Source organism: Labeo rohita, chromosome 2 (assembly GCF_022985175.1).
Source record: "Labeo rohita strain BAU-BD-2019 chromosome 2, IGBB_LRoh.1.0, whole genome shotgun sequence".
Lineage (NCBI taxonomy): Eukaryota > Metazoa > Chordata > Actinopteri > Cypriniformes > Cyprinidae > Labeo > Labeo rohita.
The window spans coordinates 8,019,785-8,035,243 of NC_066870.1; the positions used below are offsets into that span (position 1 = coordinate 8,019,785).

The window sequence follows — 15,459 nt, forward strand, 5'->3', positions numbered from 1 at the left end:
GCACACTGTGCCCCTGAGGTCACGTCTGTTCACAAGCCTGCTCCAGAGCTCCCGTCTGGTCTCAAGCCTGCTCCAGAGCTCCCGTCTGGTCTCAAGCCTGCTCTAGAGGTCCCGTCTGGTCTCAAGTCTGCTCCAGAGGCCTTCCCCATCAGAGAAGCTGCGCCATTGCCCCCAGAGGTGTCAGCATTTGCTGTAGAACCTTCTATGGGGGCGGCGTTATCCTTCGGTCTCTCTGCTTCTCTCCCTATTCTCTCTGCCTCCTCTGTCCCTGCTCTCCCCAGGTCCCAGACCATGACGCAGGTTCCTGTTCCGCCCCGGAGGGCTGCGGCGCCTCCTGCTCCGCCCCGGAGGGCTGCGGCGCCTCCTGCTCCGCCCCGGAGGGCTGCGGCACCTCCTGCTCCGCCTCCTGTTCTGCCCCGGAGGGCTGCTGCGCCTTCTCCCCCTATTCTGTCTGCCTCCTCTGTCCCTGCTTTCCCCAGGTCCCAGACCATGACGCAGATTCCTGTTTCGCCCTGGAGGGCTGCTGCGCCTCCTGCTCCGTCTCCTGTCCCGCCCTGGAGGACCGCTCTGCCTCCTGTTCCGCCTCGGAGGGCTCCTGCGCCTCCTGCTCCACCCTGGAGGGCGCCCGCGCCTCATGCTCTGCCTCCGGCTCCGCCCTGGAGGGCTCTTGCGTCGCCTGTCCCGCCTCCGGTTCCGCCCTGGAGGGCTCTTGCGTTGCCTCCTGCGCCTCCGGCTCCGCCCTGGAGGGCTCCTGCGCCTCCGACTCCGCCCTGGAGGACCCCTGCTCCGCCTCCGCCCTGGAGGACTCCTGCTCCGCCTCCGGCTCTGCCCTGGAGGGCTCCTGCGCCTCCTGCTCCGCCTCCGCCCTGGAGGGCTCCTGCTCCGCCTCTGGCCCTGCCCTGGAGGGCACCTGCTCTGTCGGTCCTGCCTCAATCACTGGGCCTCCCACATGGACCTGGCCCTCCAGCCCTCGCCCTGTCTCGCTCCCACCCCACCGCTCCCCTGGACTGTTGTTCCCTTCGAGCGTCTGGAAGCCGCTCCTTGGGGGGGGGCTATGTCAGGAATCTGGTCGGTGTATTTTAATTTGCACTATTTTTGCAAGACAAGTCTTAAAAGACCTGCTTTTTAAAATGAAATAATTTCAGATTTTTTTTTTTTTTCAAAAAAAAATAAGGGTTCAGAATAAGGGTTGAAAATAATATTTTTTTTCTGCATATATATTTGTTTTTGGTGTCATGACATCTTTAACTGTAATGGGTTTCCAGATGCGCTCTTAAAAGTTGGTTAAATTAACTTTCAACATCTATCCTGGTTTTCTCTTATAGGAAAATGGACCAAAAATGAAATATAATTTGTCCTTTGCTCACTGGTCCACAATCCTGCTCCACAGCTGTATATAGCTATCTGATTTGTTGCTATTGTTGTTGTTATTCTCTCTTTCAATGTGGACAGACAGTTATTCTCCTTTGGGAAATGGACCAAAAATTGTAATCTTGTTTGCAGGGGCATATACAATTTTGTTCAATACGGTCTAGATTAAGCGGTCTGCTTTCTCTAAATCATAATTGCCACCTGCCACTAGCACCAGGGAGTAGAAAATTGGGGTTTGTCTTCAGTTGTGCTATATTTCTACTGTCTTTGACTGTGCTCATACTTTATTTATTTTTCCAAAAGCCTATTGTTTGTGAAGTACATGTCTGGAATTTATTATTTTTGCATGTTCGTGGTACACACTGTCATGAGGTTTTGCTAAATTTTTTTGAAACGAAGACTTTAGATGTCCCAGCACAATTTCCTGTTTCAATAGAAAATGTGTCAATCCAGGAAAGAAAGCTGCAAAATTAATTTACATAGCCTATGTAATAATTATTACAGCGCTATTTCATAACACTTCTCAGTAAAAGGTTACTGAGAAGTGTTATAAAACAGTGTGTCTTCCTGTGTTTGTTTCAGAATTGTTAAATCCAGTGAAGGTGAAGATGATCGTTGTAATTTTCAGTAATGGACTTTAACAAGATTGTGCACCTCGGGAAGCTGCTCTCCTCTTTCCAAAAGGTCTCGGAGAAACCGTCCTCTCTCGCTGTGAGACTGCAACTCGCTGCACAGGATGTCCCCAGGACACAGGCGCTTTAAGCTGTACCGTTCCTCTATCTTCTCTGATTGGAGAGCCTTCCCCGATCCTGGCCCACCTGGTCAAAATGAGAAAGTTGAGAACAGATCCATAATGAAAAACTGCTAATAAAACACATAGGAAAGATTGTTCTAAATAGCAGGGAACAAGGGCCAGATCTTCAGTAATTGACTGTCTTGGGAGATGTGGGATGGATTATCAGCGATATCGTATGGTCTGTACCTCACACTATGCGCTGGCCCACCCCGACCTCGCCATCTGACTGAACTCCCACAGGCTTTCATTAAAATTCTGCACACAGCTCAGGGCAGCCCTTATCTATCTAAACAGTCCACAGGCAGACTTCCCCAGGGTTAACCACAGCCAACAGCTGTTGTCTATAACACTGATGACGAGGATGTAGGCATAATTCAAACTCTTAAGAATGCCCAAAATGAATTTGGTTGGATGTTATAGTTATAGAGCTATTTCCACTTTTACTGTGTGCTGACAAATCATTCCTAGGTCAATATTGCTGTTAGTAGCCTGGTTTCCATCCAAAGTTGCAAATTTAACTTATGTACAAAAGTTGTAATATCGCATAAAACATTTGCACCGTTTCCACCGAACAAGTCAAAAAGAACAAAATCTTGATGCTATATATTACCGGTGTTGGGGAAAGTTATTTTTAAAAGTAATGCATTACAATTTTGCATTACTCCCTGAAAAAGTAACTAATTACGTTACGTAGTTACTTTTTATGGAAAGTAATGCGTTACGTTCCTTTTACATTACTTTTTAAATTTGGGCAGGGCTTGCTTCTTTGTTTTTAATATAAAACAATTCTAATGTAAAAGCCCTTTTACACCAAAAGAGAAATGAATTCACCTCAGGCTAAAAGAAAAGTACATTTATGCAGAAGATCACTCTTCAGCTATAAAAAAATGAAGCACAAATGTTAGTTTATCTAAAGTAATTTTTGCTTACATCAGTATGGTTGAATTGCATCATTGAAGGTCAGCAGCAAAGACACTGGTTAATAAAATGGGATTGAATACATAAAGAATATTTGTTTTATTTAACATATGCAATTATTGCAGGGTTGCGTCATATTCTTATTTTTTATGCATTTTGAGGAACACTGAATCTTTTTTTTGTGAGTGAGATGAATTAATACATGTTCACATTTAGTCTAGAATACAGCAACATCATGTTTACTCCCAATTTCCCGACAGGAGACTTGTCAGTCAATAAATGGGGAAAAAAGTAACTCTAAGATATTTTCTTAGAAATTCAAAAGTAATGCATTACTTTACTGGTTACTTGAAAAAGTAATATTACGTAACTCGCGTTACTTGTAATGCGTTACCCCCAACACTGTATATTACTAAGAAAAGTAGGAGAAAACACTTAAAGGGGTCATTGGATGCCCATTTTCCACAAGTTGATATGATTCTTTAGGGTCTTAATGAAAAGTCTATAATATACTTTGGTTAAAAATTATCAATGGTTGTGTAAAACAACACCCTTTTTACCTTGCTAAAATCAGCTCTGCAAATATCATCCTGTTCTGGTCGAGGCTGCTTTAAATGTTAATGAGCTCTGCTCGCCTCACCCCTCTCTTCTCTCTGTGGAGTGACGAGCCTGTTTACTTTAGCCGCATTTAGCCGTGTTTATCCGCTAGACTTGCTAACTAGCATGTTATTAGGAAAGGTGATTGCAGAGATTCATAAAAAAAAAACCTTTATACTCACTTCTGCTGTAAGTGAAGCTGGATCACGAATGATTTGCGCGAACATAGACACATTTATGTAGATCGGGAGGCACATTCCCTTCACAAACAAACTTAATGCACTGCATCTTCAGCGGCTCAGATGTCGGGAGTAAATGACGACCACTATGTTCATTATTACATACAGCAACACAACACCTTAATCGCTCAATCTAAGATATTCTTGTCTAACTTACATCCCTGCTTCAGCATCGAAACAATCGAGGTTGGACTGTGACAGCTGATCTGAGGTAAGACGCTCATGTCAATCAACTGTCGTGGTGGTGGTCTCTGTTGGTGTGAATGGCTCGATTTGAAAAAGGGAATATTATTTTTACAGATTAATTAAAAACCACTGCATAGATTTTTATCATTATAGGGTAGATTTGTACATACACTGCCAACACACATCAACATGAAAAAGTGAACTTTGCATCTGATGACTCCTTTCATATAGAAATTTTCATATATAATAAATTACTTTGCCTCAGAGCAAGCAGATGAAACACAATAAGTGTGATCGTTTCTTCCGGAGGTAGATGTCTGCTATTTGGGAACGCAGTCGTGAAAGACAGTTCTGGGAGGAAATACTTTGATGACAGGCTTTGCTCAGATATTTCAGAATGACCATAACGACATTTCAGATGCTGTGGAACAAGATTGGTCCACTGGTTAGACGGGTTTTGCCGTCCCATAGCACAAAGTCACATGATCTTTTTAATGTGTATGGAGGAATTTATTCAACAAATGCATTTCCATCTCTCATTAACCCTTCTTCGCAAAAAGTCAAAAACCACCTCAAGGAAGCGTAAAAACTTTTTTGCGAATTAAGGGATGAAAATGTGCACGAGTGATGGAAACACAGCTACTGATACCATTGTTTTTTTTGTTTTGTTTTTTCAGTGTAAATATTGTAAATAAATAAATATTCAGTGTAAATAAATAAATATTGTTAGGTTTTTTTGTCTCATGCTTTTGTTACACTATTCCAGTATTCAGTGTCGTATGATCGTTCAGAAATCGTTAATATTTTTGTTGAAAATTGTCACTTTTGTCAGGATTAATAACTTTTCACAATGAAAAAAAGGGTTCAAAATCTTTGCCATACATGTTGTTTTTACCTAGTCCTAGATTTCTTATGTTTGCCCACAAGACTAAAAATATCTTTTTAGCATCTCTAAAACCTTGTCTTTTTTATCTAGACAGCACTGATGAAAAAATAAATAAATAAATAAATAAATAATAATAATAATAATAAAAAAGAGGTGTTCTGCTAACAATCCTGACAAACCTGACAATCCTACCCAGTCGCTGTTTTTTAATCCTTCAAATTTGAGCGCTACAATCAGGCTTGGATTTATCTTATTCTTCATGCACCTCTATTTTGGACACACTGTTTTATATACATGTGAGAAAACCAGAAAATTGCTTTTACCCTGTTAGGCTACTCTGAATCTCTCTATTCTATTCTAAAAAAAAAATACATACTTTCAAAGGCATCCCAAATCTGGCAATTAAGCCTAATCTAATTCTTTTTCTTGACAGGTAGGCTAAAGTGCATATGCAGCACTGATACATCTTTTAGCAAGTCTTTAACGTGTCAGTTAGGTTGGTCAAATGCACTTGAGAGTGTAATTCACTTAAACTATTAATCTCAGATCTGTCCATCTGACAATCGACAGCTATGTCCAAACCAAAATTACAAGGCTAACTGCTGTACCAAACTGCTGACGTGAAAGAGGACACAAACCCAGACCGTATCCACCAGGTTCCTTTCAAAGGACCGCCAAATTGATTTCCTCACATCTCTTTTCAAGAGATATAAAGCTTTTAGTTCAGTTCACTACATTCCAATTGGGTAGAGCTTTTTAACAAACATGAGGGGAGGAAAGCCCTTAGCACACAAAGACTCATACCATCTTGACCGTCTGCTTTCCATTTATCCAGGACATGAGTCATTTTCAGATGAAGACCGCCAACAGTTTCAATTAGAAACCTTATTACGACACTTTAGAAGCTTTCACCTGCCCCCAATTTCACAGTTCATTATGCTGCTTGTGCATCTGTGTTGCAAAAGAAACTTGCGTGTTATCATGTCTGATATATTTTCAGTAAGCTGTGATGTATGTACTTTGCATCACAACTTCCTGACCCGTTCTTCTGGGAAAAATGTAGATACAATGAAACATTGCTTTGCGTGTGTGTCTATAATTAAAACAATGTGCAATGAAATTATTGCATGCAGTTTTGTCAGCTAACATACCAATCACAAAGATGACCTTTGATTTCTTGGTCTCCACAGGAAAACCTGGTGGCATATTGAAAAAGTAATTACAATCAGATAATCAACTTTGGCATGTCAAAATATAGCTTTGTAATGTCATGCAGTACAGTTAATGGTGGAAACTAATAACAATAATGAAACAAATGAAATACAGCATTACCCATTACAAATAAACAAAAATAAGCTACAAACTTTATTAGTTTTACCAAGAGCAATTGTCATAACAGTCAGTGGTTATAATTTAAAATGGTTACACCCAGCTTTGATTTTGAAAAAAGGCATTAAGTTTAAGGTCTTGGCAGAAGGATTTGGTGTAACTAAAAATCAAAATTTCAAATCTTAAAAACTAGCCTATATTTTGAAATGTGAAATTTCAAAGTTTTTAGTAGCAAATTTAGAAGTTTTTAGTGGCAAATTTAAACTCTTTCTTGATCTGTGTTTGTTTAAAAAAAAAATTCAGCCTGAAATTTATAACTTTACAACTCAAACAACTCAACATTAAAACTGAATTTCAAAAGTGATTTCACTCAAAATAGTTACTAATATGTAAGTTCCATGACTAAAATCTTTCGTAACATCGAGCTTTTTTCCCTCAAGACCACAAATTTAAGTCTGGTGAGACTATTTATATTTTCTTAATTGTGTTTTCAGAACGGCATCATTATTAAACTGTATTATTATTAATCAGTAATGTCACTGTACAGACATACAGACTTCACGGCCGATTAGACACTGCTTAAACATCAACAGCATAACAATAAATAAACCCACACATGAAAACAGTACACAAAGATCAGTTGAGAGACACTGCGCTCACTTTCTCCAGCTGCCTCTGCATATCCAGCCACCTCTTCATCAATCTGCCACAGAGAAAGACACATGAGAAAAGGAATGAAAATACTTTTATAAAGTTCACAGATGTGTACAGAAATACACTGATTCTATGATCAAATGCCCCTCCAGAAATCCTCTGAATTACGTGGCATCCAAACAGCACAGTGACTTCACAATCTGACCTACAGTTTTTACATTTAAGAATTTGAGATGTTTGAGAATGCGTACTTTTTATTTAAATGTTCAATAAAGCTGGAATTTATTATTCAAAAGTGGTTGGAGAACATCTGGCAAGAGATCAGAGACCATTCATTCATACAGAATCTCTCCACATCCTCTAAATTACAAAATCTATTTTGGTGCCTCTCTTCTTTAGTTCATCCCACTCGTTTACTATAGGGTTCAGGGAACTGGGATGGCAGAGCATTTATTTTGACCCATTTTTTTGTGTTGATTTTGATGTTTTTTTTAGTTGATTTTGAGTTGATTTTGGATCATTCTTAGCAGACATTCAAATTAGGGTTGCATTGTTGAGATTGAGATGTTGAGGAAGAATCAGATGCAGGTGATCGCACTCACTCAGTCTACGTCTCTCTCATAATACTCTTATCTACATAATACATAAAGCTTTCAATGAAGTAACCCAATGTTCCTTTATTACTAGTTCTAAAGTGACATTTTCAAATTAGTAACGGAGGCTTGGGCTCAGCTGTTAAACTATCAACATGAGATTTGAATCTGGGACAGAAGGACGTAGTTCCACACACAAAAAGGTTTTTAAAGGATTAGTTCACTTCCAGAATACAAATTTCCTGATAATTTACTTCATCCAAGATGTGCATGTCTTTCTTTATTCATTCGAAAAGAAATTGAGGTTTTAGAGGAAAACATTCATTATCCATATAGTGGACTTCAGTGGTCGAAGGTCCAAAGGTCGAAGGTCCAAATTTTAGTTTCAGTGCAGCTTCAAAGGGCTCTACAAGATCCCAGTTAAGGGCAATTGTCACAACAGTCAGTGGTTATACTTTAAAATGGTTACACTCAGCTTTGATTTTTAAAAAAAGGCATTAAGTTTAAGGTCTTGGCAGAAGAACTGGTGTAATTTGGTGTAACTAAAAATCAAAATTTCAAATCTTAAAAACCACTAAAATTTTGTGCAAGCTAGCCTATATTTTGAAATGTGAAATTTAAGTTTTTAGTGGCAAATTCAAACTCTTTCTTGATCTGTGTTTGTTTGTTTTTAGTAACATCAAGCTTTTTTCCCTCAAGACCAAAATTTAAGTCTGGTGAGACTATTTATATTTTCTTAATTGTGTTTTCAGAATGGCATCATTATTTAACTGTATTATTATTAATCAATAATGTCACTGTACAGACATACAGACTTCACAGCCGATTAGACACTGCTTAAACAAACATATTTATCAACAGTATCCCAATGTTCCTTCGTTACTAGTTCTAAAGTGACATTTTCAAATTAGTAACGGAGGCTTGGGCTCAGCTGTTAAACTGTCAACATGAGATTTGAATCTGGAACAGAAGGACGTAGTTCCACACACAAAAGGGTTTTTAAAGGATTAGTTCACTTCCAGAATAAAAATTTCCTGATAACTTACTTCATCCAAGATGTTCATGTCTTTCTTTCTTCAGTCAAAAAGAAATTGAGGTTTTAGAGGAAAACATCCATTCTCCATATAGTGGACTTCAATGGTTGCCAAAAGGTTGAAGGTCCAAATTTTAGTTTCAGTGCAGCCTCAAAGGGCTCTACACGATCCCAGTTGAGGAAAAAGGGTCTTATCTAGTGGAACGATTGGTCACTTTCTAAAAAAATTAAAGAATTTGTAACTACAAATGCTCATCTTGCACCAGCTCGACCTCACGCATTACGTGATCATGCCCACATGACTTAGGTGGAAGTACTGATCCAAAATGAACATACAAAAAAATGTTTTGTTAATGCTCTTCACACACACAGAATAATAAAATAAAATAAAATAAAATAAAATAAAATAAAATAACAATTTTGTATGGAGGAAAAAATGTGATGGAGTTTTTCACCTACTCTACCTTTTTGAACCAAAATAGACATACAAACAATTAGCCTCGCGTGATTTTTCCAGTGTGGTTAAGCAATGCTTGAATTTTTGGTTAAAAAGTATATACAATTGTATTTTTTATTTTTTTTTAGAAAATTACCGATTTTTTTGCTAGGACCTTTGACCCATTGAAGTCCGCTATTTGAAGAAAAATCCTCCAATGTTTTCCTCAAAAACCTTAATTTCTTTTCGACTGAAGAAAGAAAGATGTACATCTCGGATGACATGGGGGTGAGTAAATTATCAGAAATTGACATTCTTGTACTTTTAAACTGTTGTATGAACACAATATTACACTTGTTAGGCGTGTGATATTGCTTTATATTAGCACTAAAGCCCTGCTGATATAGAATATCTTAAACTCTTTTGTGTGTGGAACTACGTTCTTCTGCCACAGATTCAAATCTTCCTTCTTCCTTCTGTCACAAATAATTCCTGTTTATTTTAACATTGTCTTTTTATTGTCATTTTCAAAATGAAGTACATCCATGTAATGAATTTTTTATTATGCAATTTTTATTATGCAAAAAATGCAATGCATTTTTTATTACTGAATTTAGCACAAAGTAAACAGATACTACAACGCTGAATACTTATGATTGTGCATAACAAATTTCCTTAATTTAAATATAATACTAGAATGTTTTTCTGCATTCAAGTAAAGAACTGCTGAGAATTTAAAGGGCCATTAAAAGCATTTAATTCTTGTGAGAGAATGCAAACATTTTAATGGTCCTGAAAACCTGTTTTTTTTTTGGCGTTTGATGGAAAGTTTTTCTTCAGATTTTACGGTGAAAATATGACACGTCTTGACAGTCATTTTGAGTTTCACTCAGCTAATTAAAACAAAAACTGCGAGGTTCCTTGTGTTTGAACATAAACACACCGCGGAAAACTGGGAACTTGACAGTTTGTGTCGTGATTACTGTGATTAAAAGAGTTCTGAGCTGTTTAACAGAAAAACCTTAGGCGGTAACTTGCCACTTTTTGCAGCATTAGAGAAGATGAGATGAAAAAGAGAGTGTGTGTGTGTGTGTGGGAGGAGTGCAGGGTGCCGCTGATGAGCGTGTTTGTGATGTGGGCAGGCCAGCCGGTACGATGACTCACTGGCAGAAAGAGAGAGAAAAGCGATACACAGACCCACAAGCCTGCGAACAAGCTCTAAGTTGAAATGCTCAGGCCACAAAGCCAGTGACATTGATATATGACCACCTCAATATTATCATTAGTGCTTGATCAAATTGATTTTGACATTTTTTATTTTTGGACCCCCCAGTAAATATTTGGATACACCAATGGCCTACATGCAAACCACATCAAAATGTTGGTTTCTTTTCCAGACCCATCATAAGCAAAACCTGATACAGTATATCACCAACTCATGCAATTCATGATTTCATCTAACTGCAGCATATAAATGTTCACCATTTACCCTTTCAACCACTACACTAGCAGTAATAAAACAAACAATGAAGTTGAATGCAAATGCTTCTTTACATGAAGAGAAATGCTTCTTGCTCACTGCAAAAATCTTTATTATTATTGTTATTATTATTACTACAGCAAATATATTAAGTCTTGTTTTCAGAGAATATGTCTCAAATTCTTTTTACTCCATTGGAAATTATTATTATTATTATATTGCTTAAAGCATGAATATAACAATATTTCATGAAGATTGTGCTTAAAACAAGAAACATAACAAATACTTGTTTTAAAAAAAAGTTGCCAAGTTTATTTCATATACTATGGTAAAAATTGTATTGCCAAAAATATGACACTATCATAGTTTATGTTTTTGTTTGATAATTTATCAATAATTTAGCTTAGGAAGTTTAGCTATTTGTTTTTTAGATTTTTTACTGAAAAACAAGACTAAAATATTGATTGAGATACTGATTATTTTGCAGTAAAGTCCTTTGAGTGCAATCTTTCCATTGCATGTTTTTGCTCTCACTCTACTTGATTTTCCTCTGTGACCGTGGAGGATGTTTTCTCATGAATATCAGTCTGCCTCTCATTCATTAGCTGTGCAGACTGAACAGCCGCGAAGGTCGGCCTGATGCGCTGTGGATGTTTGCCTTGTTTTTGTGTGTGGAGGAGCCGTGGGCACTGCAGGAAGTGTTGGATGCATGATTTCAGCAGACACCCCTGTCTCATAACGCAGCACAGGCTGCTGTGTTGCATCTGATCTACATTCCCTTTGATACTGCTGGCAAAAAATACCATTGTTTTAAATAAGCAAATGTAAACCCATGAAAAAACTACTGTGGGGAAACTATGGTAAAGTAATGGTAACAGGTGCCATATGCCTTAATATATAGTATGCTACTGAATGAATACTATATTAAAAATACTATGGAATATAAAACCATAAAGTATAAAATTTTCATGGTACTCACATGCACTTACAAAATACCATGACGCAAGTAAAAACAAAGCAAAACAAAAAATTACACTAACATAGCAATAATATTACCATGCTTCATGACCAGATATTGCACTACCTCTAAAACAATAATTTGGTACATGTCCAAAAACATGGTTACAACGCAATACAAGTCCACATAAAAGGAACAGCATACTACATGTCTAAAACATGCTATATGTCCAAAAACATGGAATTAGCAGGCTAAAACCTGGCTCCAATGTGCTACATGTCCAAAAACATGGAATTAGCAGGTTACAACATTGCTTTAGCATGCTACATGTCCAAAAACATGGAGCTAACATGTTACACATCTAAAAACATGGCTCCAACATGCTACATGTCCAAAACTATGGAATTCGCGGTTACATACAACATGGCTCCAACATGCCACATGTTCAAAAACATGGAACTAACATGAAACACATCTAAAAACATTGCTTCAACATGCTAAATGTAAAAAAACAAACAAACCATGGAAAAAAAAACCATGGAATTAGCAGGTTGCAACATGGCTTCAACATACTAGATGTCCAAAAACATGGAACTAACATGATACACATCTAAAAACATGAACCAACATGCTAAATGTCCAAAACATTGGAATTAGCAGGTTACAACATGGCTCCAACATGCTACATGTCTAAAAACGCAGAACAAACATGACAGGCATCTAAAAACATGACTCCAACATGCTACATGTCAAAAACATTGGAATTAGCAGGTTACAACATGGCTCCAAAATGGTACGTCCAAAAACATGGAATTAACAGAACGCATTTCCAAAAACATGGAACTAACACATTACATGTCCAAAAACATGGCTCCAACATGCTACATGTCCAAAAACATGGAATTAGCAGGTTACAACATGGCTCCAACATGCTACATGTCCAAAAACATGGAATTAGCAGGTTACAACATGGCTCCAACATGCTAAATGTCCAACAACATGAAATTAACATACTACATGTCCAAAAACATAGAACTAACACACATGTCCAAAAACATGGCTCCAACATGCTACATGTCCAGTAACATGGAACTAACATGTTATATGTCCAAAGTATGACTCCAAAGTGCTACATGTGCTACAGTAACACAAACCTCTACTATTATTATGTAAGTGTAACCATTGATATAACAGATGGGAGGAGATTAACATGGAACAAGCATGTTACATGTCCAAAATATGACTCCAGCATGCTACATGTCCAAAAACAAGGAATTAGAGTGCTGTATGTCCAAAAACACAGAACTAACATGCTACATGTCAAAAACATGGAAGTAGCATGCTAAAAAAAACATGAAAGTAGAATACTACATGACCAAAAATATGGTTTCAACATGTTATATGTCCAAAAAATAAAACTAAGATGTTACCCAGCATATACCGAATGACAACAAAGGTAACCTACATAGGTTACAACATAGCTCCAACATGCTTCATATCTAAAAACACGGAACAAACATGATAGGCATCTAAAAACATGACAACAACATGCTACATGTCAAAAACATTGGAATTAGCAGGTTAAAACATAACTCCAACATGCTACATGTCTAAAAACACAGAGCAAACATGACAGGCATCTAAAAACATGTCTCCAACATGCTACATGTCCAAAAACATGGAATTAGCAGGTTACAACATGGCTCCAAAATGGTACATGTCCAAAAACATGGAATTGACAAAATGCATTTTCAAAAACATGGAACTAACACATTACATGTCCAAAAACATGGCTCCAACAAAAACATGGAACTAGCATGCTATACATCTGAAAACATGGCTCCATCATGCTACATGTCCAAAACATGGAATTAGCAGGTTACAACATGGCTCCAACATGCTAAATGTCCAACAACATGAAATTAACATACTACATGTCCAAAAACATGGCTCCAACATGCTACATGTCCAGTAACATGGAACTAGCATGTTATATGTCCAAAGTATGACTCCAAAGTGCTACATGTGCGACAGTAACACAAACCTCTACTATTATTATGTAAGTGTAGCCATTGATATAACAGATGGAAGGAGGTTAACATGGAACAAGCATGTCACATGTCCAAAATATGACTCCAGCATGCTACATGTCCAAAGACATGGAAATAGCATGCTAAAAAAACATGAAAGTAGAATACTACATGACCAAAGACATGGTTTGTCCAAGACATGTCCAAAAAATGAAACTAAGATGTTACCCAGCATATACCGAATGACCAAAGGTAACCTATACATTAAACAGCGCAAACATCTATAACACAAACCTCAACCATTATTATGTAAGTAAGTGTAACCACTGATATAACAGATGGGAGAAGATTAAAGGAAAATCCGGTGGCTCTTGGGGCTTTTTGCTGGCATAGTTTCCTGAAGAGTCACTGCAAATTAATACTAAGTTGTTCTGACTGATCACTCTTATTCTATGATGAAACATTTCTATCCTGATGAAAGTGCCCTTGTGAAAAAGAACTGTTTGCATTTAATGTGCACTTGTGTACTTAAAATGTTAAAAGTATAATAAAACAAAACTGTACTTTAAGATAATATATTAATTAAATAAAAGGCCACTTAAGTGAGCACTTTCATGATTTAATAAGTACAATGTTTTATAAGATTTTATAAGTACAGTGTTAAAATGTGCACTTTGCAGTGATGTCAAATTAAAAGTATATGTAATTACAAATATATTTAAAAGCATGATATTTTTCTAACTTTAACCTTATTGAAAAGCCACTAGGATTGTGAAATCACATATAAAAATTAATTTAAGTCCTACCTAGGTGGTTAAACATGTCAGACATTGCCAGTGTTGGGGGTAAGGCATTAAAAGTAATGCGAGCTAAGTAATCCGATTGCCTTTTCATGTAACTAGTAAAGTAAATTATTACTTTTAAATTTACAATGGAATATCTGAGTTTCCTCCAGAGGCTTATTAATTTCCCATTTGGTGAAAGGGCCTTTACACTTGCCAAAAATCAAACTTTTTTTTATTAAAAAACAAATAAGCAAGCCCAGCCCATGTGACCAAAAGAAATACAAAAGTAACATAATGTATGTAATTAAAATGTCATGGGTTGATAAAAACATGAAGGTATAGAACAACAATGAGGGCATAAATATTTTGATTTGTACTGAAGCTTTTCTGCACTGTAGATGGACGTCTTAATCCAACTGGCTGGCAAACAGTCAGACTACAGAACCAAGCCAGCGTGGCCTGAGCCAAGAACCTGCTGAACACATCACACACTGAGCTGAAGACTGCTCTGAGATCTGTTCCCATCTACAGAAGTGTTTTTCCCAGTGTGATGCCGACGGCACGGAGAGTTTGCTGTCAGCGGTGCCGCTGATGGACACAGATGAAAGGGTCACGGTGGGAATGTGGGTTGATCCACATCCATAAACACTCCTCACACCATCCTCCACGAAGGAGCCTTAACGACTGCTTTTGTCTCACGCAGACATGATTTTAACCAAATATAATGGAGAAAGCATGACAGCCTCTCCATGGAAATGCACAGAGAAGCAACAGATTCAGGAATTTAGTTTGACAGACATGGAGCAACAGGGACGGTCTAATTGGTTGGCTGCTTTCATGTAATTCTGCCATATCTGTTGGTAGATAGCGAGAGCCCTCCGAATAGAAGATAACACATGTCTCTGTTTTGTGTGTGTGTGTGTGTGTGTGTGGTTGGAGATGAGGACAAGGTAAAAGGAAAAAAGCAAGTGAAGAGAACAAGATGCTCCCAGAAATAGAGCAAAAGCAATTCAAACAATCCAAGGCAGAACCACTGATGATGTCTGATAGTTTTGGGCTTAATTTGAACTGTGCATTAATCTATGAAGATGATGAAGGTGCATATATATATCAGAGGTCACGTTAACCGAAAATTGTCTGTCAATGACAGAATTTTTTTTAGCAGTGA

General features: G+C 37.7%; 1 protein-coding gene across 2 annotated transcripts in view; it reads right to left on the reverse strand.

Annotated features, from left to right (window-relative positions):
- The window catches only part of ak5 (adenylate kinase 5), a 107,791-nt gene that overhangs the window by 9,226 nt on the left and 83,106 nt on the right, over positions 1–15,459 (reverse strand). For both annotated transcript variants that reach the window (XM_051133350.1, XM_051133344.1), the window contains exons 9-11: positions 6,983–7,025; positions 6,145–6,189; positions 2,026–2,189 (exon numbers count right to left, since the gene is read on the reverse strand). In XM_051133350.1, the coding sequence (XP_050989307.1) occupies positions 2,026–2,189; positions 6,145–6,189; positions 6,983–7,025 (252 nt within the window). The remainder of the gene's footprint in view (positions 1–2,025; positions 2,190–6,144; positions 6,190–6,982; positions 7,026–15,459) is intronic.